The sequence below is a fragment of the Orcinus orca genome, chromosome 21, assembly GCF_937001465.1.
Source record: "Orcinus orca chromosome 21, mOrcOrc1.1, whole genome shotgun sequence".
Lineage (NCBI taxonomy): Eukaryota > Metazoa > Chordata > Mammalia > Artiodactyla > Delphinidae > Orcinus > Orcinus orca.
The window spans coordinates 26450817-26478082 of record NC_064579.1 but is presented as its reverse complement, the minus strand read 5'-3'; the positions used below and the strand labels follow the sequence as shown (position 1 = coordinate 26478082).

Genomic DNA, 27266 nt, shown 5'->3' with positions numbered 1-27266 from the left:
TAAAAACAAATATGTCACATATCCAATCGTAGTACGTGTTCACAGACGCTCTCACTAAGACAGTGACATTTGATTGAGCTGTGGTGACCAGTTGCTTGGTTTGCCCTGGACTGTCCTGGTTTTAGCACCGGAAGCCCCATGTCCTGGGAAACCACTACCTTTGGCCAAACCAGCATTATTTGGACCCCTCGGAGAGGTGAGAGATTAAACTGTATGAGAATGTCAAGAGCATGGTCCAGATCAAGGAATCAGCCAGGGTTTTGATCCTGAGTGACCCCAGGGTGAGTGGAGAATAATGCAGCAGCCAGTATGGTGGAGCAGACTGGACAGTGGTGTGGATCTGGGAGAAACGGTCAGAGAAGATGGGCGTTGAGAGATCCTGGGAGACCCGTGGACCATCATACAGACTTTAGCTTCTATTCTGAGCAACGCGGGAAGACACGGGAGGGTTTTGACAAGAGAAGTGGCATCATCTCATCTTGAACGTAAGAGCCTTACGCTGGCTGCTCTGTTGAGCAAAGAATATATGGTGGGAAGGGCAAAGTGGGAAAACCTGTTAGGAAGCCACTGCAGTCTTCAAGGTGAGGGATGATGTCATGTTGAGAGACAGTAGGAGCAGAGAAGGCTGCACAATGCATTTGGGTTAAGAATACAGCTTAGAAGGGTCACCTTTTCCGAGAGACTTCTCTGAAGACCTACTGGACAGTAGATTCCCTCCCGCCTCTGACCCAGGGCACTCTTTATCCTATCATTCTTATTCTTTATCATTGCATTAAAAAAAAAAAACAACTTACAGACTTCATTTTTTCGAGCAGTTTTAAGATGACAGAAAACCTGAGCAGGAACTAGAGAGCATCCTATATACTAATTCCTCTGCCCCCTTGCGCAGTCTCTCCTATTCTTCATATCTTACATTAGTGTGGTACCTTTGTTACAACTGATGAAATGATATCGATACACTTTGACAAATGCATAATGCCGTATATCCACCATTACAGTATCATGTAGAATGGCTTCACTGCCCTTAAAATCCTCTGTGTTCCACCTGTTCACCTCTCCCTCCACCAGATACCCTGGTAACCCCTGATCATTTTACTGTCTCTAGAGTTTTACCTTTTCAGAATGTCATATAGTTGAAGCCATACAGTATGTAGCCTTTTCAGATTGGCTTCTTTCTCTTCGCAGTATGCATTTAAGGCTATTCCATGTCTTTTTGTAGTTTGGTAGTTCAATTCCTTAGTTTTCGGAATAATATCCCATTATATAAATGCAACAGAGTTTGTTTATCCATTAATCTGTTGAAGGACATCTTGGTCGCTTCCAAGGTTTAACAATTATGAATAAAGCTGCTATAAAAACAAAACAAACAAAAAAGAATACGGTTTAAATAAAGAGCCAGTAGAATTTTACGATGCAGTGGCTACAGGATATGAGAGAAATAGGAGAGTCATGGATGACACCATTTTTATCTAAGCCACTGGAAGAATGGGGTTCCCATTTACTGAAAGGGAGAAAGCTAGGGAATTTCAGATTTGGAAAAGGAAAGGTCAAGAATATGATTTGGGGGTTAGTAAGTCTGGAATGCTATTTAGACATCCATATGGATATGCCAGGTTGGCAGGTGGATACAAAAACTGAAATTCAAGAGAGATCTGGAATTGAACTACAAATTTGAGAACTGTCAACATATGTACCGTATTTACATCCACATAACTGAAACTAGATGAGATCACCCAGGTAGTAAATGCAGTTAGGAAGAAAAGAGGTCCAGATACTGAATACTGGGCACTACACTAAGGATTGGGAGATGGAATCAAAATAATGAGGAGATTGAGAAGAAATGGTCAATAAGATTAGAGGCATCCACGTGTGTAGTATATAAAGTAGTAGTGAATAAAAGCATATGTACACGTTGTACTAGTGTCATTTTTTTTTAATTTTGTTGCTATACTATACCTTTGTATGATGTAATCATTGGTGGAAAATGGGTACACAGAATCACCCTGGACTATTTTTGCAACTTCTTATGAATTTGCAATTATTTCAAGATAAAAGAAAGTTTTAAAAGTATATTGAGAAAAGTCCTTCAAGGAGGTGGAGATGGATAACTGTGGGATGTTGTTGAGTGGTTGTATAAGATAAGAACTGAGGACTGACCATTGGATTTGTTGGTGTGGCTGACGTGAGAAGAGCAGTTCTTGTGGACCGCTGAGGACAAAATCCTGACTCAAGTGGGTTCAGTAGAGGATGGGAAGAAATTAAAGATTGCAATTATATACATTTCTTGAGATGTGTTGCTGGGAGAGGGATTTTTATAAATAAAGTTAAAGGTAGATATGGAGTCTGGAAAATAGATGTGGAATTAAAAGATAGTTGCTTTTTAAAAAACGTTTTTGAATGGGGAAAATTGTAACATGTTTGTATGCTGAGAGCAGTTCTCCAATAAAAAGGGTAAATGATCATTTGTTGGGAGGTTTGGCTTAGAAACTTGTTCAGGGATGAAAGCAAGAGCACAGACAGCATTAACCCTAGGTTAAGAGTGTTTACCATTCATATAGGAAGGAAATTTTATGAGCAGAAAAGCAGATAGGTGATCAAATATGGTGTCAATAGATTGTAAAATGTCTCTTTTGATTGCTTCTGTTTTCTTAGGGAAATAGGAAACAAAATCACCATGTAGTATTAAGGATGTGGTAGGAGATGCTGGCAGGTGAATGAGGAAGAGGGTACAAAATGGTCATTCCCCCTGAAAGAGGACTGAATGGATGAAGGGTATAAAGTAGGAATGTCATCATTGAAAGCCAACTTGGATGTGGTCCTTAATTTAAAGTTAGACCCATTAGTGTATTTTTGTTTTGGGTTTTTCTCCAGCCATGTTTACCATGGGAGAAAATGTGGATTTGCCCTGATTTGAGTCTAAGGTGTTGACAGTGGAGTTACGGCAGACCCAAGGCAATGACTGAAATGATGGCCATGAAATCTGAGGATGGCAAGGGGAGAAATGGGGACATGAGGGGCCTGAGGGGAAGGAAGTGAAAAAATGTCAAGATCAGGGAACTGTAGGTCTATCGGTGTCAAAGAAATATTGAAGTTAAGGTATTTGAGGCAGTGACCTGGAAATATAGAAAGTGGAGGTCTGAGAATGGGACACCCCACCTTGCAGCTCTGGAAAATGATCATTTATTGGTATTGAGAAGATGAAGGGTGATGGTGGGAATGAATGACTGTGTGGGGTTAGGTTTTTGGAAGAGGAGCCGAATGAACTGAGAGGCCAATATTCAGAAGATGATCTAACTCGATACTGAAATCAGCAAGAATCAAGACAAATGTAGAGCTGGAGAAACTGAGCCAGAAGTAAACATCTGCAAGGACTAGTGGGGCTGCCCAGGGGATGTTGTAGATGACTCCAGGGAAGAAGGTGTTGGATTCTGAGGACGACAGACTCCACGCTGGGGAAAGAACAAACGTGGTCCAGAAGTCGTAATGAGATGCGTGTTGGTGGGCATGTAGTCCAGCTCTAGGGACAGTGGTACTTGGGCTGTGGATGCTGAACATTGACCTTGGGGAGGATTTCATGATGCAACGTTCTCAGAAGACAGCCGGCTTCCACGAGGAAGAAGTGAGGGGGTACCTCAGAAGTGGCTGAGACGCAGGAAGTTTTGCTGGTAGTTGACCTTGAGTTTCAGAGGACTTAGCAGAAGGGTTTTAAGAACTTGGGAGAGGTAGGGGTCAGACACGTGAGCTTTGTAGATCTTTGAGCGAATGAGGGTCTGAGGGGATGAGGGGTGACCTAGGAGACCAGCGTTCACCTCCAGTGTCTTCAGTACCTAAGGATGAAGGGTGTAAGAGGTTAATCTCCTGATGGTCTCAGGTGTGACATAGGTGGTGGTGAGGCTACAAGAACAGAAGCAAAAGATCTGGGCCCCCTTTCATTCCAGCCCCTGGAGGAGTGGAAACCTGGGGAAGGAGGCTGCCTCCTGGTGACTGGGCTCTGTGTGACTCTCCCCTCCTTCTGAAGCAGCTGCTAAACTCCTGGTGAAAACAGTGTGTAGACTTGGAAGGGCAGTTTTACTCAAAGCAGTGATACAATGGTCAAAATAATTAAATAAACTATCATTGAGTGATCACTGCATGCCAGATGGGAGAAAAAAATAATAGCTATTTTTACTGAGTCCTTAGTATTGTTCTGAGCACTTTACAGCTATTGATCTGTCTAACCTTCCCAACCACCCTGTGAATAGATGCCATTATTATCTTCATTTATAAATAACCAAACTGAGGCCCAGAGAAGAGAACTTGTGACACAAAAGTAGGAAAACCTGGATTCAAACCCAGACAGTCTGACTTGTAGGTACCAATATTCTAAACAGCCCAAGGGAAGGTATATTAGAGACTATTGCCTAGTATTAGACATTGAACATTATAAATGTGTGTGCATTTCTTTTTTCTTTCCTGGATGCTTTTCATACAAATTTTAAAATTGAGAAGAAACTATACAACCCACTGTATACCCTGCATTTTATAAATTCAATATTCTAGGTCAGGAATCTGTTGAAGCAATGTTACAAATGCTCGGTAAACACTGCATGGTTTGGTTCGGGTGCAACATACTTTATTTAATGATTTATCTGTTGTTAAACATTTAGTTGGTTTCAATTTTTCTTTATGATAAATATGGCAAAGTATGTCTCTAAATAATGTTTTATTCTGTATTTTGAATCATGCCCTTAAGATACATTCCTAGCAGCATTTATACCCAGGCAACGCTTATAATAATTTTACAGTTTAGGATGAAAATTTTTTAATGTTTTGAAATTCCTTAGGGGAAATAGTGCACTCTGATTTCTGCTTACAGTTAGAATTATTTTCCCCACTTACAGAAATCAGTAGGTTCAAACACATCTTTTATTAAAAACCTTATCTGCTTCGTGGATTGACTTGATGGCATTCAGACTCCTTTAAGCTGTAGAATGTTTTTTTTTTTTCCAAATGTAAGATTTTTTGAAAATTCAATATAGGACATGGACTTAAAGAAATAATTGCTCTGAGACATTTGGTGTGGGAACAAAGCCCAACCACTTGACTTTATTTGCTACTTGTAACCTGTGACTCCTACATGTGGATGTCCTAGGAGCACAGTTTTTAAAATATAGAGTGAAGTGACTCAATATTATATGCATCTTTTTTTTTTTTTTTTTTTTTGCGGTACGCGGGCCTCTCACTGTTGTGGCCTCTCCCGTTGCGGAGCACAGGCTCCGGATGCGCAGGCTCAGCGGCCATGGCTCACGGGCCCAGTCGCTCCGCGGCATGTGGGATCTTCCCGGACCGGGGCACGAACCCGTATCCCCTGCATCGGCAGGCGGACTCTCAACCACTGCGCCACCAGGGAAGGCCTGTATGCATCATTTTATTAAGAAGTATTTTGTGTGCTAATTTTTACAGTCAAGTATTTACTTGGCAGTTTCGAACCTATCTTCATTTTCTTTCTGCGTAATGTGTAAAAAAAGGTGTATGGGGGGAGATGATGGAATTCTAAATAGCATTTACTTAATTAGATTCCCTCCAGTTTTTCAGCTTCCAGACAAAACATTGCTCTGGATATAGCAAAATTAATGTTCAAGTAAAATTTTTGATACATTTGTACTGCTGTGAACATCCAGGGATAAAAGAAGCTTACATTATGTTCATATAACTATATTATTTAAATATTGGTCAGAATTATTTAGTTTATTTTAATGGTTACTTATTTTTTTTTTTATACATTTTACTTTTTATATGTGGTTTTTAAGTTTACATCAGATGCTTATGGAGCTTGAAATAATTCTTCAGTTTCCGGGAAGATTGTTCATAATCTCCCTTTCTTAATGTTTTGCACTGATTATTTTGCTTTCTCTGCCTGCCTTGGCTTTAATTCTTCTAGAAATTTCCCCACTGCTCTGCTGAGAATAAAAATAATATTTCTGGACTTGTGGCTTAGCTACTTGATGAGAACAAAGCAAAACAAGCCGTCAGCTAAACCCCTCCTGGACCTGCTACCATGATGAAACCTTCTTCTTGGCAATTAATTTTCGTCTGAAATACCTCTCTGCTTAGAGGCTTGCTGTTGTTTTTAGTAGAGTATTATTTTTTTAAACTTCATGGTTGAAAATACCTCCTATTTCTATACATAAATTAACTTTTCTATTTCTACTCTTAGAAATGATATAGTTTGATGCCATGCTTAGGCCCAGAAATATATATTACTGTAGTCCCATTTTTCCTACTGAAGGTGACTGAGTATAGGCTCCAGGTAACTGGTATATGTACAGGAAATACTGAGTCATTCACACAATGAGGCGGGGTCGGGGGCGGGGGGGAATTTTACTGGGTTCCAGGCCGCCTACTAGGAATAGCAGACCTGTGCAAAGGCAAGCTCGTAAAGCTTATGGTTCAATGCTTCGCCCTTAGCAAAGTGCTAAGACGTAACAGAGCAGGATGAAGAGACAGGGAGTGGTCCAAAGTAGCTGCCAGTTCATTCACAGCGGTCAGAGAAGGTGGACCCAGGAAGGGGACTAATGAACAGACCGGAAGGCAGGACGGTGAGTGCAGAGGCCCTGGGGCAGGGACGCACTTGGCTGTGGTCCCCGCAGGCTATGGTTAGAGGGGGATGAGGAGAGGTGGGGTGGACAGAGGCCAGGCAACGTGGGTGTGAGATGGGGGCATTGGGTCAGATCACCTAGGGCTTCTCAGGTCCTGGTTGGGTTTGATTTTATTCCGAGTGGGGATACGGAAAGTTTAACAGTTTTGAGTGGAAATTTTTAAGATTCAAGTTAAATTTTAAAAGGATTGGTCTGGTTAATTTGAGTGAAACAGATTCCAGAGAAAAGATGAGAGTAAGAAGATCATTTAATTTTCAGTACTATTGTGTGTGTGCTTGTAAGTGTATGTGTGTGTGTGTAAACAGCATTAAGAGATGATTCCAAAGGTCTGTGGCCATTATGTGTAATATATATGTTATATATATATATAAATCTAGCTAATGATCTCTAGTTTTGAAATCTCTATATCTAATTTTCAAGTAAAGCATTTGATTTTAGTATTTTATTTATGAATAATTAGAGGAAAAGTGTTAAATTGTTTAGTTTAACTGTGTTTTTGCAGTGTTACTGATTTATAACCAGTGAGGCCTGCCTTGTGAAAACATATCTCAGAAATTATAAACTTATGTATTTAAAAATATAATTTGTCATATAAAATAATTTAAATTACATTTGTCACACATATTTTCCATCAAAATACGAATCCTAGTGTTAGAGATATGTTAAATAAAAACAACAATAAATTTATTATATCTATACTGATTTTTCGGTTTTTCTAAAGAGATAACATTTTAGTTTAGAACATTTAATAACTATTTCCTAATTAATTTATCAAAAAACTGTGTAAAGTGTACCAGAATGAGAGTATTTTCAAATACTATTGCAGTAACTAGAATTCTTTTAAATTACTTTAAATAAACATATTATCTAAGGGGAAATATTTATAGTCTTCCTATGTTTTAATAAGTTTAAATAGGTCAAATATCCAATGAATGATTTATCTTGACTCAAAGAAAGAATACTACACAGCATTTTAATATGGTTTTAATTTCTCTTGTTTAGAAGGATCTATATAATACCAGTGAAAAGAACTGGAAAAAGCACTAATTAAATTCATCTAAATAATTGGTTCTTAATGAGGGGCAGTTCTGTCCCCAGAGAACAGTTGGCAATGTCTGGAGACATTTTTGGCTGTCACAATGGGGGCGATAATCTTGGCGATTAGTGGGTACAGGGTAGGATGCTGCTAAACCTTCTACAATGCAAAGGACAGCCTCTCAGAACAAAAAATTATTTGGCCCCAATGTCAGTGGTGGAGAGGTTGAGAAGCATGATCTCAGTGTTATCTCTTTATAATAACTTGAAAAAGAAATTTGCTTTCTCCTTGCTACTCTTTATTATAGGAGACACCTGTAATAATGAGGTGTAGGTACCTCCTAGAAAATGCAGGGTCTTCATTCATGTACATTTCCCGAGCAGATAACTGAAAAAGAGATATGAGTGAATATTTTATGATTGTGGACATCTCATATTTTCATAATTTTCCCTTGGAAATTGGTGATGTAGTTAAAAATTAGGATGGAGATATATGATACTGTGTCTCTGTGTTCCTTGGGGCCTTTAGATTGAGAGATTTTTATCTCTGAACTCTGAACTGTCACTACTACTATTGCTGCTATACTAGTCTTCCTATTACAAATGACAACAAAAGCAAAATCAGTAAACACACATTGAACCACAGTAGAGTCTATTGCATAGTGCTGTAAAGACCAGCGGACGTAACCCATTGCCTTAGCCCAAGGCTAAGGTCATAGGAGTGTCAGCTTCATCCTCGGGTCCATCGAGATACCAGCAGCTGCTCTAGTAAAGTTCAGTTATCGTCAGTATTTTTTATTGGGAGCTTTAAAAATAATATATGGTGAGATACAAAAGTAAATAAAATATCATACATGATTTTGAGGGGTTTATTTTTTGGAGATTCTGAGAAATATAAAGAGATTTATGAAAGGACTGGGCTCATTGGATTTGGAGGCGGAGTCTTAACACTTGCAGTCAACAGGCTGGATCCAGGGGAGACAGGGCTGTAAGTCCCAGCCCGAGTCCATGTATGAAGGCAGTCAATCCAAGGGAGTGAATTCTCTCTTAATCCACCTTTTTGTTCTATTCAGGTCAGCCTCACAGACACACTCGAATAACGTTTAACCAACTATCTGGGCTCCCTGTGGTCCTATCAAGTACCCATGACACCTCTATTTTCCTAGCCTCAGTCCCACGAGAGTAGACTCTGAGGTCCAGACTTAATGCAACTGAAGTATTTGGGAGGTGATTCAGGAAGCAAAGTGAACTAGTGAGGAGGTAAGGCTGGGAAGTGAAGAATGCCATTGAGGTATGTTTTAATAGGGTTAGTCTTGTGGGAATTGGTACTAAATCTCTCTGGGTCTTATCTGATACTCCATGTAAGTTACAGTTTAAAATTTCCCCACCAAGGGGAGAGAAGGCGGAGAATTTATTCACCACATTCCTTCCCTCACTGTTTCTGGGTTATTCCTGACTGTATTTCCCAGACTCAAACGGGGCTTATGTTACCCTTCCTCACATGCTATTACGTTTTAGATGTGTAAAATGTTATAGTTTAGAGAACAAATTATCTTACAAAACTGGGGAAGAAGCTAAAACTGTTAAAATGTTTTGTTGGAAAAACATGTGAAGCACCGTTGCAGTTGCTTTCAAACACATACAGACATGTTCAAACACACACAGACATGTTCAAACACACATACACATGTGACCTCACTCTGTACAGTTTTTTATTGTTTGTTATCCAATGAGTGGTATGAATTATTTTTGTTTTGTTTTATGTGCTTAATTATCAAAGAAGGTATCATCAGTCAGACTACCTGATAGTGTTCTGTAATATTTTATTTGAAATGCTGCATTAAGAATTATAATACATCCTGCATCTGTTTAGCCTGACATAATTCTGACTGTAACTCATTTAAAAATGTTCTGTGGTCATTAAAATATCTACCAGAGAAAACGCAATGGTGATTGCAGCCTTGGAAGAATTATAGTTTTTGTTCTCTACCAACTTTTTAATTTTCTTTCTCTTTAGTTTCATTTTCTATTCTTTTTGTCTTCCTCATACAGTCTGCTCCTAGTCTCAACAGAGTAGCCATAAAATCGCACCACTTGCCTGCGCCTGTGATGGGCATCCCAGGCTCCTCTGGAGTTAGTGAGTACAGAACTCACTCACTAGGCCATCCAAGCGTGGTCCTCCATGACCTGCTTAAGCCCTCAGCTGAAGTCCTAAGGGAAATCTAGATACTTAGTGTCTAAACTCTTAGAGTCATTGGATCAAAGGAAGTGACACTGGAAGTTATCCAGTTCAACCACCCTTTTAAACAGAAGGTAGATGTGTTGCTGAGACATCAGTGCTGCTATCAGCTTGCAGATACCAGCACAGCTCTGTCAGCTGATAAAATATTCCCATACCAGGTAACATATAGCCACTTCCTGGAGTCCCTGGAAACACGATGTCGCCCCAGCTCAGTAGACACCTTCTACAGGTCCTCAGATCTTCCGACAGTTGAGCGACCAGAGGGAGAAAGCCTGCAGGGGAGGAACTCCAGGGCCCTGCCCTAGAGCTACAGCCAAGGTCCCTGGTTGATGTTTGGTACCTGTGCATACATACTCTTGTCAGATAGGTTTAGTATCACCTCTGTTCGGTCAAGGTCACCAAGATATTTTCCCAAAGAACCCAGTATGCTTCTTACCCTCTTCACTCTTATTTTATGGTTATAGTGTATTATGCACACAAATACACCTGTTTCGAGGTCTTTTAAATCATAAACAATGCTTCAGCGCATAGGTTACAGTTTCAAAAATCCAGAATAATTTGATATGAGTGTTTCTCCTCTAACACTTTACAAACCACTTATGCGGTCTTGGCCGTCAGATTTAATACATTTCATGTAATCACCCAACCACAGCATTGGATTTGAAAACTTTTAAGTTTATATATATATGTGTGTGTGTGTGTGTGTATCAGCTTTTTATATATAAGTGTGATATGCTTATATACACAGTTATTTATTCAGTAGCCAATGTAAATATCTGTTCCAAGTGATCTCTGTCTAGTCCCACAAGCCGCCAAAGGCAAGTTTCCCATCTTGGTAACAGGCTGACTTTGTCCATCACTCTAATTGTAACGCTGATGTCCCTCATTGTGAAATACAATTGTCCCTTGGTATCCACAGGAGATTGCTTCCAGGTTCCCCTGCAGATAACAAAATCTTCGGATGCTCAAGTCCCTTACATAAAGTGGCATCATATTTGCGTATAACCTACATACATCCTCCTGTATACTTTAAATGATTTCTAGAATACTTACAATACCTAAAACAATGAAAATACTATGTAAATAGTTGTGGGCATGCAGCAGACTTTAGTTTTGCTCTTTGGAACTTTCTAGGAATTTTTTTGTATATTCTTCATCTGTTGGTAGAATCTGTGTTTGCTGAATCTGCAGATATAGAGGGCCAAGTGTATACTGTTTGCTAGGGTTGTCTGATAGGAAAGAAGGAAGGGAGGGACGGTATTTACAGACTTGTCTTAAAACATGTTATTTCACAAATATTTATTTACCCTATATGTACAGTTTACTACGTACATAACATTTTGTAATAGATGATTATATAAATTGAATACCATCTATTTTTTACTCTGTGGAGAAAGTTACAGGATCCATTTCTCTTCAAAACAATATTTATTCCGATGCTAATTTGCATCCTAAATGTATTTTATCTTACTGACCTTTTCCTTGTCACTTTTCCAAGATAATCCATTTTAAGTTTTCATGCAACTATTTCCTACTCAGAACTTTTTTATGAGTTGATGTGTCTCCGTTATCATCTCATTCAAGAACTTATCTGAAATTCAAAACCAAGTGCATATTCCAAACTCTACAGGACATAAAGATTAGGGCAACTGCATCTTTTAAGATCCCTGTATTTTCAAGCCAGCTCTCAGAAAAGGAAGAAATGATGGCCACATACTGTTAAGACTCACACCTTACTTCCGTCTTCCAAGATGCAGAGAAAACCTTTGAAAATACGGTTCAGCTGTCTGTGAATGTCAGGTGTATAGTAACCGCACGTTCCAGATTTTAGAAATGACAATTTCACTTCTTTCTATAGTGGCAGTTCAGTTAACAACGCGGTGTAATGGGTAGACTTTTGAAGTCTTTCTGTGGAACTAAACTAACAAACCAGGAGAAACCCTTTGTCAGGTTGCGTGTCGCTCTTTGGGGTTCAGAAAATATGTGTCACTGATCGAGCGTGACACTTTGTGGAGGTGCTTGTGTACGAGGCCATTTTCAAGTACGCTTTCTTTGTTTCTGTCCTGTGCAGCTGAGGGGGCCTGCGGAGGGACCTTACGGGGGACGAGCGGCAGCATCTCCAGCCCCTACTTCCCTTCAGAGTACGAGAACAACGCCGACTGTACGTGGACCATCCTCGCGGAACCCGGGGACACCATTGCTTTAGTCTTCACTGACTTTCAGCTCGAAGAAGGATATGACTTCTTAGAGATCAGCGGGACAGAAGCGCCCTCCATATGGTGAGTACTGGACAAGAAATGTCCTTCCCACTTCCCACAACAGACTTTACAAAGTTGTGTTCTTTCCTTGCCTTCCGCCGTTGGCTGCTAAAATGTCATCTATATTGTGACTGATTTCCAAGTTTCTGAGATGTCTTTGTGCTGGTATTTGGAGCTGTTATCTGGCCTTGGGCACTGGAACGTATCATGTCTCATCTTGGATTCTTATAAAGCAACACAAAAGATGGCAGCTAAGTGAGCTAAGCTAGTTTTGGATTTGGTCTGGAGCTGATTCAGTGTAAACAGATATTTTTAGACAGTGGAGATTTAAAAATGTCACGTCACCAACCGTTTGTCGCCTCTGCTGCAGATGTGTGATTTTGTATGTCTTTTCCTCCCTGGATATGCTGCACCGAATCATATAACCACCTGTGAGGGTCACAGGCAAACCGTAAATGCTAATCTGATACACAGATAATGCCAGTCATCTGATGATCAGTTCTCTGGTGTGTGCGCTAGTGGCAACAGAAGAAAACCTGATCAGATCCATTACAGTCTCTGGTGTATGGTGTTTCTTGTGTGAGAGCAGCTCTAGCTGTGTCTATAAGTACAACTGAAAAGGGAGAATTCGAAGAATAAATGTTTAAAGACGTAAGGTATACTTTAAATTATGTCGTTTGTTATGGGTTGAACTGGGTTTTTTTTGTTTTTTCAATTTCTTAGCATTTTAAAAACTGCAGCTGTTATCTATTTCAGGTCTTGAACGGTAAGGAAACTTGACAATATGTATGTTCAAATTAAGTTGGGATAGAGGAAATGTTTGGCTGTTTATGCATTGGTGGAGGAGATGAAATGAATGATTCTGAATATCTCTATAGGTTTAAGTCTGTATTTCAGTACAGAGACTGAAGGATAAAAATATCAAACCTGACAAATGTCATAAACTGTTTTACATTTTAAACAAATTAGCAACGTTGAATTTTATTTTCCAAGACTCAAAACTCAAAGCAGAGGATTCATATTTATAGTTTAAGTCATTTCCTTTCGTTAGTTTTATTGTTCTTACGTTAAATGCTACTTCAGTTAAAAGAAAAGTAACCACTGCCTCTGTGATCTTTGTTTTTCATTTCATTGATCTGAGCAATCCTTTTAGATCAGGCAAGCTTACCCTTTTGCTTATTTCATGTTATACAATTTAAAGACTCAAGGATTGGTTTATGTTATTATCTATCTACCTTTTTGTAACATCAGAGTTAGTGGAAACAGATACCAAACTGAAAGCTGAATGTCCTGGATTTTGCTCCAAGTTCTGCCCCAAACCTTCCTTGTGACCTTGGACAAATCATTTAACTGCTTGTATAAAAAGGGGCTATCCTGAATGAGCTTTTGAATTAATTCATTCAACATCTACTGAGTGCCTTTCTCTGTGTATCACTGTAGGAGATTCAGTGATGCAACACCCTCCTAGCTCTAAAGTCACCTTGTTTTGGTTTCCAGAAAATCATTGCCATGCAAAACTACATGGTGACGGTTTCTCAGAAATTCTGGGACTCATGGTAAAGGCCTTATTTGTGAGAGATTCTAGACATGATGGGCGTCACCTGGATGGTGAGGTGTCGGGCTGGGGGAGAGGAAAAAAAGTAGGCATATCACAGGATGATTGTAGACTCCACAGTCAAGGTTGGCTTTCGCCAAACAAATGCCGTTTATGTAGGAAAGGAAACTCAGATGTCCATATCCAAGTCTGAAAGAAAAATAGGAATGCTGAACAGAGATGCCAGTCCCGGTGCGCAGAGCCTCGCGGCGCATTCCCACACCACGTGACCGCCTTGAGCAGGGAGACCTCCTTCAGTTCAGGTGTCTTCAGTAAGCGGTCCCCAGCAGTGAGACAATGTTACTTGACTTGGTTTTGCCTGTTTCTTCTTTTCTCATCCCCGCTGGTTTCTTTTGCGTCCTCTCCTCCCCTCTGTTTTCTCTCCATCGGTCCTTTCCCCCGACACGGGTCCCCTCCAACTTCAATACCAGACTCAGAAAAATGTTCTCGGACGGGGTCTTGAATCTGCTAAAATTGCCACCTGTCGGAAATGCCAGGTGAGGCCACGGCAACCTGCGGGGCCTGATAGCAACGACTCACAATCGTGACATAGAGAATATTGTCGTGGCAGCCAGAGAAATGGCCCTGTGTCTTCCTGGTGTTTGGATTCAGACTGGAAGACGTTTTCCAGCTGTCTGAAATCTCCCCGTATTTGCCAGGATACCAAGATCAATGATCCAGCAGCAGTTGGGAAGAATTGGGTAGTTGATGGAAAAGCTGTCCGTGGGACTTTGACCCTGGGTGCCTTCTGGTCTGATAAACTGGGTTACCTGTTGGTTCATCATGATTTCTCTGTTTTGACAGCCATTATCAGACAGTTGTACTGATCATTATATTCTCCTGATGACTGAGAGCCACAAAGGGTAAGAGATGGCAAAGCTGACGGAGCGTTGGTAGAGCTGCAGCTGGATCTGCAAGCCCCTGAACCCAAACTATGTTTCCTTTTTACTGTAAGACCGTCCCCCCAGTGGAAGAACCCAGGTCTGAGCTTAATGGCCTGTCAGGAAGTTCCCTTTTCTCTGTTTCAGGACTGCACTTTGGATCCTAAAGCCTTGGGCAGACAACCACCGTAGGGGAGATGGGCCACCTGAGAAGCCATTTAGCACACACGCTGCATCAGGAAAGTCAGGGACAACAGGGACAATATCAGGGATGACACTGAGTGTTTATCACAATTATAAAGAGAAAGATCCTGACATGGCATAGGACCCCTATTCAACAGAAGGCTCTTCAGTGGAGGCAGAAAAGGAAAAGATGGTTTTCCTAAATCAGTACTGCAACACACACGGGCACATTTACAATACAAAACAGGATCACTTGAGTTACCTTCTCAGATTTATACAAATGCGTAATAGGGCTTATCTTCAAAAGACTACTATTTAACCGTAACTTTCAAGTGACTGCCTCTGAAATGTTTCATGGTCTAAACTGGTACATTTAAAAGATTTACCCATCCCCGAATTGCAAGAAAAATACTAAGTGGCCGTGTAGGTGGATACACCTTCTTTCAGGCACAAGGTTACACGGCAGGGGCAGTAGGACAGTGCTAACGGCTATGAGTAGAGAGAGTGCACACACACGTATGATTTTCCAATAATCTATTTTTAAAAGACGGACTATACAAGCAAGGGCACTCTGAGAAGAAGATACTTGGGAAATTGTTAAGAACAATAATAGGATTAGCCTTATTTTCATTTCATTTGGAGTAAAATTACCAACTCAGCTATGTTTTATGTAAGGGTTGCCATGGCTACAGCAGAGGCAGTCTAAAAGCGGTGGATGATGTAAAGTCCCAAAATTATCCATGTATTAAACGTGGCCGGGGTGTCATCACTTAAGCCTAATCGACTCTGTGTACATCAGATGAGGCTGAATTTGTTTTTAACTCATCAGGTTCTAATTTTAGATAGGTTGGCCTCTTATCAATACCCTCCTTTAAGAGAGAGCTGTCATGCCTCGTTGTCTTTGCAACGTGGTCCAGTAATTACGGTTTTTTCCTGCAGTTAAAAACCTGGTTAACAGTAAAGCTAGCCACACGTTCTTACTTTCTGAAGTGATTTGATGGGGCAGCATCTAACTCCTAAGTCCGGAAATATCAAGGAGGCAGAAAATTGATTTTATTTCAGAGTTAAGTTACTAAGGTTTCTAAATTAAGATACGATGGTTAAAGGGATGTTCCTAAGAACATCACAGAGTCTTGACGAGAAACGAGGAAGAGAGCATTTGCTATCTTCAAAACATGCACTCATGTTTGGGAATAATTATCTACCCCATTTCATGGCAGGGAGTGTGTGTATAGGGTAGAGAAGGAAAGAAAACAAGGGCTAATAAATGCGTTTAAAATATGCCCCAAAACTTACTTAAATGCATCAGTTTTCTTAAAAACCTTCAGTGACTGAGCCATGGGCCATCGGAATAAAACCCGAAGGCCTTAGCATGTCATTCAAGGCTTTTCAGAGCTTGGCCCGCCTTGCCCTCCAGTCTGGCCTTCTCCTCTGCCCGGCAAGCACCCCTCACTTTGCCCCACTGAATGCACCCCTGTCTTCACCATAGCACGTTTGTGTCTCTTGCACGCTTGTTCAGGAACCAGCCTCCACAGGGAAGGCCCACGTGGCCCAATTTAACCAACGTTAAATTGACATATGAATGGTAGAACATTCGAAGAAGTACTACCAGTGGGGCAGACAGTTATATATCTGCCTCCCTGGAAAACCTCAGGGATCATCAATGCAAGAATGCTTCTTGGTTGATTTAGATTAGAGCTGACTTCTTATAGCAATAGAAAATCTGTTACTTTATGATATTTTTTAAGGCTTAAGTTCAGTCATTCACTAACCAACATGACTCTACCCCTTTGCCTGTCTGGGTGATGCAAGATTACATATAAGAGAGCAAAAAGTCGTTTTGTAACTACACTTTATTTTGTTCCCATTAACCAGGCACAACTTCACCATTAAACCAATCTGATCAGTGACTTGCTGAAGCCAAAACAGAACTTCAAAGGAACTGGCGAAGCTGAGTGAGCTTCAAAGAACCCTTGAAGGGTCAGTTAACATCTATGATGTTTATCCAGCTTGTCACTTAATTGATAACTGACTTGGTGTATATTTCATTTCTAATGAGGACAGATTATTGAGGCACACACAGAGCAGAGATGCCCTGAAATCAGTCCTTCTGTTCACCTGCCCAGGGTACAAGAAAGGAAACCCCTTCCGCTCCCTCCTCATTTTGTTAACTATTCATTTTAAAATCATTTCACAGAGAACTTGTAAAACCAGCCCAGAGAGTTGGTATATCACCCAGCCCAGCTTCCCTTAACAATCACGTCTTCTACAGCCCTAGTGTCGTCGTGGAAACCAAGAAATTAACACTGGTGCTGACTAACTTACAGACCTGATCTGAATTTTCCCTGCTGCCCTTTTTCTGCTCCAGAACTCAGTCCAGGGACCTGCACGGCCCTGAATTCCGTCTCTTCCGCACCTCCGCGGGGCGACTGTTTTCAGTTTTTCCGTTTCCGTACCCTTCACCCCCCTCATGTTAACAGTACAGTCTGGTCACACTCTCTTTGAAAGATGATGGCGTTTTTCAGGCCTGAGGAGGACGGGGCCATAAAGCATGGCCCCGTGACCACCAACTGAAATAATTGGTTTCCTTTCTTTTATGTTTTCCGTTTTAAATTTAATAATTACGTTGCACAAACCTATTGGAATGTTTGCACCTCAGCATTTTCTGTGGAGCGAGCATAACATAAACAAATATCGTAGGTGTGTATGTGTGTATATATATGTATACAACAGTATATGAATTTCTACTTTTCTTGAACCTCTACATTACCATGCAGAGGCCTAAGGCCATAATTAATATGATATTATTACAGCCCCTTTCCTAAACCCCTCTTGTACTCAAAATACCTTTCTCTAAAGATTTCTTTGAATAATATATTACTTTAAGAAAACCTTACACTGAATAATAATATTCAATAAGTATTGCTATGTGCCAGGCAAATGTAATCAGTTGCCACTACTTGAGATACTATTATCCCCATTTTATAGGCAAGAGAAATGAACTCAGAGAAGGTTAAATATCTTACCACACAGCTGCCAGGTGGCAGAGCAGGGACTGAAACAGAGACAGCCCCAAGCTATATTTCTTCCTTTATTTAAATATATCAAGATGATATTTCTGTACTGTTTTTAAGTCAGGAAAATAAAAGTAAATAAAATACTTTTATTAAAATTTTTATTATTAAAAATTAAAGAAGTATGTTACACTCCAGTATTATCCCAGAATGACCGCAATTCTGTCTGGCCTCATTGGACACCAAGGGAAGCGTGAGGCCGCTTCAAGTCTAGATCTGGTCCTGTTACTCCATGGTGGAGACATCATGACCCCTTCTTTTACAGTCTTCTTTTTCTGTGTTATTAGGTATAAGGTAAGGTAATAAACCTTAACTTACTTGTCATGTATAGTTGTGAGTATAAACACAATAATGGATGTTATAAGTCTTCTAAAAGGGGGCATACCGTAAAGACATTGCCAACAGTGTAAACGTTAAGGCTTCCCATCTACAACTTTGACTCATTTACATGAGAGGTGGTGGGGAAATAATGACCAGCCCCAGTCATCCCAAACCCTCCAGACTCAATAGGGAAATTTGTCTGATCACAGCCAAGTCTGTGCAACGGGGAATTTGTAACCTGGTCTGAGACATTCTTTCCCTCGCACCGTCCAGATGACACTTGCGTTACCTACGTGATTAGGTGACCCCCACCCCCACCCCGTCCACAAGGCCTACGCAAACCCCCTTTCCGTTCTCTCCCTCTCCCGTTGGCAGCCAGCTGCCTGAGGACTCTTTATCCCAACGGGCAGCGAAGGAATCACTGGAAACAGTGCAGCTGAGCCAAGCACGCAGGCTGTGTTTCAGGAAGCTTCCAATCAGGTGTACTTTTCAAGGCGCTTATTTCCCTCCGTTTTCACCTGAAATGTACCGTCTGTAGTAGGTGCTGAAGGAAGAGTCTTTCTTGCTGGAAGTTGCCTTGAGGAGGAAAGGAGGCTGTCCCTGATGGGCCAGGAGAAACTGCTGCCTGTTTTCAATCTCCCACGTCCTCTATCCCCAATTCACGACCAGGCAAACATATACCCCAGGTGAAGACTTCCGTGCCCTCCAAGCTCCCTCCTAAGGATTGTGATGGGTTTCTTAGTAGGTACCCTGGTGCCATTTCATTGCCCAGAAGTGTCTCATTTCCATATTTCTTCACAGATGTCTGAGATACCATCAGAGTAGGTCATCTTAGATAGCTTTCATTTTGGCTGAAATCAGTATTTAGAATTTCAAATATTTACAGTTGATGAAGTTAAACTATGTTCATCAATAAATATTTTGGACATAGGAAATTTATATGATTTATTTAATGGTGGTAGCTGTGGATAAAATGTAGTATTTTTACACCAGGACTACATGCAAAAAGACCAGACCAAGGGATGATGAAGAGAAAAAAAAAAACAAAACATTCCTGGTCCCTAAAGATGGAACTGATTAGAGAGTCCCAGAGTGTGGTTCTTTACCAAGTCAGGGCAGATACCACATGTCAGAAACCTCAACTCTGCTGTGATATTTCTCCTGTCATAGGAAAGCCCAACCACTTTACCTGATGTTACTGAAGATTACATTTCCTGTAAATTATCAGTGTTACAGGCAGTGGGAAAAATTTCCCCTTTAGGAATATAAATTCAGTTCACACAATACAATATATTTGTGTCTTGTTCTTGTTTTTTTATAGTCACACCTCTCTCTTTTTGTATGTGGTCTTTTCCAGAAAGCAAAATTACACTTAAATTAACACTTTTAAATAAATTTCCCTTTTAAAAACACACTGGGATCTTCTGGACCAGGGTTCCAACCCGTGTCCCCTGCATTGGCACGCGGATTCTTAACCCCTACGCCACCAGGGAAGTCCCCAGGTCATCATACTACTAAAAGTCTACAACTTAGTAAAAATATAGTGTGAGAACCATAGAATTTGTACCGAAGTACATATGTATCTATTTAGAAAACTTTTTCAAGGGCGTAACATGTGCCTGAAATGGTGATATCTGCTAGTCCAATGCTGCTTAAATTTATTGTGTGTAGGAATCACCCGGGATCTTCTTTCGATGCAGATTACGACTCAGGAGGCCTGAGGAAGGTACCGAGATTCTGCATTTCAACAAGTTCCTGGGTGATGTGGGTGTCGCTGGTCTGTGGACCAGGCCAAGAAGTGAGGGTCTAGAGTGTTTGTGGGTGGTGCAGAGAGTGGACAGTAAGATAATTGCAATAATAACTAATTAAGTTTCAAGTATGCAATACAGTATTATTAACTCTAGTCATCGTACTGTATATTGGATCCTCAGAACTTATCTTAACCACTGGACATTTGTACCCTTTGACCAAATCTCCCTGTTTCCCCTGCTCTCAGCCCCTGGCAGCCACCATTCTACTGTCTGGTTATATGAGTTCTACTTGGTTTTTTAATTTAGATTCTACCTATAAGTAAGATCATGCAATATTCGTCTTTCTCCAGGTCCATCCATGTTGTCACAAATGGTAGGATTTCCTTCTTTATTACGGCTGAGTAATAGTCGTGTGTGTGTGTGTGTGTGTGTGTGTGTGTGTGTGTGTGTGTGTATCACATTTTCTTTATCCATTTGTCCATAGCTGGATACTTAGGTTGGTTCCATATCTTGGCCATCGTGAATCATGTTGCAACAAGCACAGGAATGCAGATATCTCTTTGAGATACGGATTTCATTTCTTTTGGTCTTATACCCAGAATTAGGATTGCTGGATCATATGCTGGTGCTATTTTTAATTTTTTGAGGCGCCTCATGTTTTCCATTGCTAAGAGCAGAGATCTTAAGAGTTCTCACCACAAAACAAAACCAAACAAAACCAAACCTGTGTACCATGATGGATATGTTAATTACCTTGATTTCAGTAAAGGCTGTCGTTTTTAGTGTATGTGTGTATCAAAGCATCATATTGTACCTGTTAACCCTATACAGTTTTGACAATTATACCTCAATAGGTGGAGGTAAAAGTATCGTTACTAATAATCATTTCAAGTTTTCTTGAAAAGTGAAAACTTTTTAGTAGTTGTATTTCAGAGTATGATAACATAAGCTCTCTGGTCTTTGTTGAAATATATCTTATAATTTTGTAATGGGCTGCTGGTGCAAAATGGGGCAGATTCAGAAAGATTGGGTTCAGCATTTAGTTTCCAATTTGGGCTTCACATCAGAACTGCCTGGGTGCCACTCCTCAGAGATTCCAGTTTAATTAGCTGAACCAGCTCAGCTGTGGCGCTGACTGCTGGGACTGAGAGAGAGGGTCAGAAGAGAAAGAAACACAGTATTTCAGTGGCTTCCAAATATTTTCAGCAGTATTAGCATGTTTCCAGTCTATTAATAGTTGTACATTGAAAATAAAATCGTTTTGAACTCTTTTGGAGGACATTGGGCTAAAAAGTTAAACAGGTCCCTTTGCCAAAGATTCTCAGTCTTTTAATACCTTACTGGGCAACATGGCTCAGAGGTCAGTTAGAGGAGGTTGCAATTCACCAAACATATGTGACTATGAAGCGCTCATCTTTGGTGGGATATAGATTAAAACCTGGGACTATGGGCTCAGGAAAGGCTGTGCTTTTCTTGATATATTACAGGTACTGTCCTGATCTGAGCCCTGGCAACATTTACATTCCATTTTGCACTTGAAGCTGATAGTGACTTTATTCCAACTTGCTGTTTCTTCTAGCCATGGCTTCAATCCCTTTTCTCCATCTGCAGTCTTCTGTTCTGCTGTGTCAGCGAAGTCCATAGTTATTCAGCTCAGATTGGTGAAAGAGAGTTGGCCTTGGCGTGAGAGAGATTATGGGTTAAGATTTGTGTTTTTCCTCTCTGTAGCTGGGTAATTTGGATTAGTTATTCAAACTCCCAGAGTTTTTGTTTCCCGACTGTAAAATGAGGTTAATGATACTTATCTTGCTGGGTGAAGATTAAAATATAGGTCAGAAACCTATCGCTGTCTGTGGTACAGAGATGCTCAGTAAACTATCCATCCTAATTATCGAGCTGTGTATGAAACATGACAAATGAGCAATCAGAGAGAGATTGCTCACAAATAAAAGAGAGCGAAGTTTGAAGAAAGAGAAATTATTACCCAGTGAGGTCATCAAAGAACATTTCACAGAAAAGTTGGGATTTGACACAGACCCGGAGAACAGAAAGGGTCTGGGCACAAAATTTGTGGGGCTATTTTAGACACAGGATGTGCAAAATGAAAAGTACAGATATGGCAAAGCACAGGAGATAGTCGATGATATGAGCGAAAGCAATCCATTTTTTCCACAGAACAATAAGAAATAACTTAAAATATTTGATGGCAAGCCCTATCTTTTCTTTTTTTTAAAATTTTTATCGGAGTATAGTTGCTTTACAATGTTGTGTTAGTTTCCACTGTACAGCAAAGTGAGTCAGCTATACGTATACACATATCCCCTCCTTTTTGGATTTCCTTCCCATTTAGGTCACCACAGAGCACTGAGTAGATTCCCCTGTGCTATACAGTAGGTTCACATTAGTTATCTATTTTATACATAGTATCAATAGTGTATATATGTCAATCCCAATATCCCACTTCATCCCAACCCCCTTCCCCCTTGGTATCCATATGTGAGAGGGTGTGGAGAAAAGGGAACCCTCTTGCAGTGTTGGTGGGAATGTAAATTGATACAGCCACTATGGAGCACAGTATGGAGATTCCTTAAAAAGCCAAAAATAGAACTACCATATGACCCAGAAATCCCACTCCTAGGCATATACCCAGAGAAAACCATAATTCAAAAGGACACATGCGCCCCAGTGTTCATTGCAGCACTATTTACAATAGTCAGGTCATGGAAGCAATCTAAATGTCCATCAGCAGAGGAATGGATAAAGAAGATGTGGTACATATATACAATGGAATATTTCTCAGCCATAAAAAAGAACAAAGTTGGGTCATTTGTAGAGGCGTGGATGGACCTAGAGACTGTCATAGAGAGTGAAGTATGTCAGAAAGAGAAAAGCAAATATTGTATATTAACACATATATGTGGAATCTAGAAAAATGGTATGGATTATCTTATCTGCAAAGCCCTATTGTTTCTTGATAAAATGTTTATTGTATTCCTAATATCTGCTAATATAAGAAAAACACTGCTTCAGGAAAATAAAGGTGATTTTGATGTATTAGATTGGGAAAAGAAGAAATGAGAGATATTAAACAATTACAAATTTCTGTGAGCAGGACACATAGAATTTATAAGACTGTATGATCACAGGGGTAGAAAGAGAAAGGAAAATAATGGAGCTATTGAAAGCCAGAAAAGTCTGGCAGTGGACTTTGCAAATGGCAATGCAGAGATATTCCAACTTTCCACTTAAGCTTGAAACTTATTAAAAAGTCTACAAATCACAAATGCTGGAGAGGGTATGGAAAAAAGGGAACCCTCCTACACTGTTCAGTGGGAATGTAAATTGGTGCAGCCACTATGGAGAACAGTATGGACATTCCTTAAAAAACTAAAAATAGAGCTAACATATGATCCTGCACTCCCACCCCTGGGCATACATCTGGAGAAAACTCTAATTCAAAAAGACACACGAACCCCAATATTCATAGCAGCACTATTTACAGTAGCCAGACATGGAAACAACCTAAATGACCGTCGACAGATGAATGGATAAAGAAGATATGGTCCATGTTTATACACAATGGAATACTACTCAGACATAAAAAAGAATGAAATAATGCCACCTGCAGCAACATGGATGGACCTAGAGATTATCATACTAAGTGAAGTAAGTCAGAGAAAGACAAATACCGTATGGTATCACTTATATGTGGAATCTAAAATATGATACAAATGAACTTATTTACAAAACAGAAACAGACTCACAGACATAGAAAACAAACTTTCCAAAGGGAAAAGGGGGTGGGAAGGGGTAAATTGGGAGTTTGCGATGAGAAGATACAAACTACCATATATAAAATAGATAAGCAACAAAATCCTGCTGTATAGCACAGGGAACTATAGTCAGTATCCTATAATAAAGCATAATGGACAAGATATAGAAAGAATGTATATATGTATATATACATTCTTTTTTATATTTTATATATGTATACATCTCTGAATCACGTTGCTGTACACCAGAAACTAACGCAACATTGTAAATCAACTATACATACTTCAGTTCAAAAATTCAAATGTCCAGGACTCATGGCTGGGAAGTTTGGGGGTGTCGGGCTGTGTTCAGGGGTCTCCATTTTAATCAGTGCTCTAGAAGAGTTTCAAGGAACTCAACTTTTAGAAACGTGGGGATGACTTACGAAGAAACCCTGATGCTTTCAGCTAGAACAAGGGAAGTTTCAAGGGCCTTTCCAACTCGCCTCTTCCTCTTGCTGTTGCAGAGTACCAGGATGGTTCAAAATGGAAATGCTTTTGGAAGATCTTCTAAGGCAGCTGGTCCAGAATGAGCTGAGGGCTGTGTGATCCTGAATTTTAGAGGGAGCTCCCAGCTGTGTGATCCTGAATTTTAGAGGGAGCTCTTGGTAGAAAGAAATAGGAAAGGAATCACAAGTTCAAGAGACAGCGAAGGGCCCCGGAGGAGCATCTGACTTAAATATAAGCAGGGAAACTTTTAGGCTAGAGTGAGTAAAGAAGAAAAATCTTGTAGCTTATGCAAAATGGTTTGAGATGTTCCGAGGAGGAAAGCATGACGAATTGGAAAAGAAAAAGGATCTGGGGGCCGGACAGATGCAGGGAAAGATCTCAGCATTGAGGAAGTAATTCTCAGAGGCTGAGGTGAGATTTCTACTGTCTCCCTTGCAGAGCTTTTGTGTGTCTACAGATTAGTGTTGTGAAGAGGTTCAAGTACTAGGAGGCCACCACTCCATCCAGGGAAACTGTTGGTATTCAGAGGGAGAGCAAGCAAGTAAATGACGTGCACATTTTCTTTAGCTGTTAAACCATCTGCAGTGGGTAGTTTTTAAGCAGCAGTGCCGTTCAAAAATGTGTGTGTGTGAGTGTGTGTGTGTGTGTATACATGTGTGTTAGACCAGGCAAGAAGGTATGCATATATTTACTTTCTATTAAAAAAGAAAAGAAAAAACAGTGTAACATGTAACCCTAATGAATGGAAACAGATATGCCTGCAAGAAAAATCACTTATTCTCAGCAAATGTGCCCTGTACGCGCTGGGGGAATATCCTAAAGCATAAAACAGGAATTTCATTTATAACCCATTGGTGCTTCTTTGGTACTTTCTAATTTACCACCAGCTGTGGGAAGGGACAGGGAGGTTCCTTTGACATCCATCCCTCCAGACCGTGAAATCTGGAGGCGTCCAGGATCTATGGTGTGATTTTTCATAAGTCACACCTGAGTAACATAAAAGCTATGCTGTTTTGAGAGCTAAGAACATGAACACAGTAAGAAAATTGCGGTCAGAGCAACCACGCGAGGTCAGTTATTATTTCTAAATCTGGATAATCCACCTCTTGCCCATCATCACCAGATTCTAATTTGTGTTATTTTTGCAGAGTTACCATGAATTAAACTAAAACCCGAAACCAAGTACTGATTTTCTAAACATTGATTCAAGTTTTCTCTTTCTCTCTTGCTTTCTCTTTTGTGTACGCCGTCTAACACACAGGGACGAACATTTGTATATGTGGGGGCACGTGCTATAAATGCTGAGCCCAGAACCAAGAAAATACATGGGTTTTTTGGGAAAGAAAATAGGCAGTCTGTTCAAATCAAGCTCTAGTTATATTTTTCTTCTCTTTACCTAAAAAAAAAAACCAAAGTATTCTACTTGGCTATAGCAATTTTTTTTTCTTAATGTACCTACTTGAAAAATCATAATATTGTATTTGAGGGTGCTAGGATTCAAAAAACTATAGTCATTATTTAATGCCATATTCCATTATAGGAACATATTAATGTGTCTCTGTCTAGCTTTATCATCTTATAACCAAAGGTACTAACCAATTGAAATTAGATACTCCAAATTGGAAAACAACTACTCAGTCAGCAGGCCTGGAATCCCAGCCCCACCATTTATCAAGCTTTGTCTTCCTGGGCTGATCGCTCCCCTCTCTAAGGCCCGTTTCTTCACCTGCGAAGTGGAATTTCCCAGGTGGTTGTGGGGATAGAGGACGGAGGATGCTCAGGGCTCGGCTCAGCCCTTGGCCCTGGGAGTGCTGTGGTCATGATGGTCACTGTCACTGTTGCTATCAGAGCATCTTCCCGCTGCTCCTTCCTCTTTCCTTCTTTCTCCATTTTCCTACCATCGGCTTCTCCCAGATGGGAGGCGGAACATCTTCCTCCAGGTGTGCATGATTCCCTCTGCTCTCCATCCTCTGAGGCATCGCAGTATGGTGCACTGGCATCTGGCCTCTCTGACAGCACCTTGCCCCGCAGACTTTAATAGGATCTTTTAAAAAAGTAGTGCTTCGGGCTTCCCTGGTGGCGCAGTGGTTGAGAGTCCGCCTGCCGATGCAGGGGACACGGGATCGTGCCCCAGTCCGGGAGGATCCTACATGCCGCGGAGCGGCTGGGCCCGTGAGCCGTGGCCGGTGAGCCTGCGCGTCCGGAGCCTGTGCTCCACAACGGGAGAGGCCACAACAGTGAGAGGCCCGCGTACTGCAAAAAATAAAAAAAAATAAAGCAAATTTAACAGCCATGTCTCCTGCTCTCTCTCTCCCTTTAGCCTTCGTAGCCATCCTCAACTTTTCATCAATATTTCTCCCGCACCTTGTAGTAGCAATCAAAATCAAATAATACTTGCCTGGCACCCCTGACACAATATTCAGAACACGTTAGAAGATATTGCAGTCTGCTCCAAGAGAAGATGTCCTACATTTCCTGACCTAAAACACAATATCAGTTACTGAGATTTTGCGGTACCTGTGTCTGTGTGTGCTTCACCCTGACCGGAGTTGTACAGTCTGATGAGGGACAAGGATACCATATTTAAATGGGTAAAGTAGAGCCGTGTGATGTTGCTCTGTGTTGCTCACGTACTGCTGTGTACATCTGGAAAGACATCATGTGGCCCAGGTGTTACACAATATTATTTTTCTTCTTCTCATCTTCTAATTGCTGTAAAGCCCACGCTTCTAGGAGACAGTTTAAAAGCAGTGGAACCTGTGGTTTGCAATCAAATGCATATTATGACGCTAATTCCCCATCCACTCACCGTTCCCTTGTTGTGTTCCTTTCATTACAGCTAATGGGAGCATTGGGAAGGTGATCAAGAGTAGACTAGACCTCAGTAAATAAAGGGTGTCCCCAAAAAGGGAAGCTGCTTTCCCTTAAAAGCATCAGTACCGTAACACACTCGTGTTATATACTGGGGATACATCTTTTATACCAATATCAGAGCGTTCAGTTAGTGGTAATTAGAGCCCAGCTGGG

At 40.6% G+C, this 27266-nt stretch overlaps 1 protein-coding gene across 2 annotated transcripts in view; it reads left to right on the top strand.

Moving 5' to 3' along the window:
* Positions 1 to 27266, top strand: part of CSMD1 (CUB and Sushi multiple domains 1) — a 1746885-nt gene that overhangs the window by 883524 nt on the left and 836095 nt on the right. For both annotated transcript variants that reach the window (XM_049704254.1, XM_049704253.1), the window contains exon 5: positions 11987 to 12194. In XM_049704254.1, coding sequence (XP_049560211.1) covers positions 11987 to 12194 — 208 coding nt within the window. The remainder of the gene's footprint in view (positions 1 to 11986; positions 12195 to 27266) is intronic.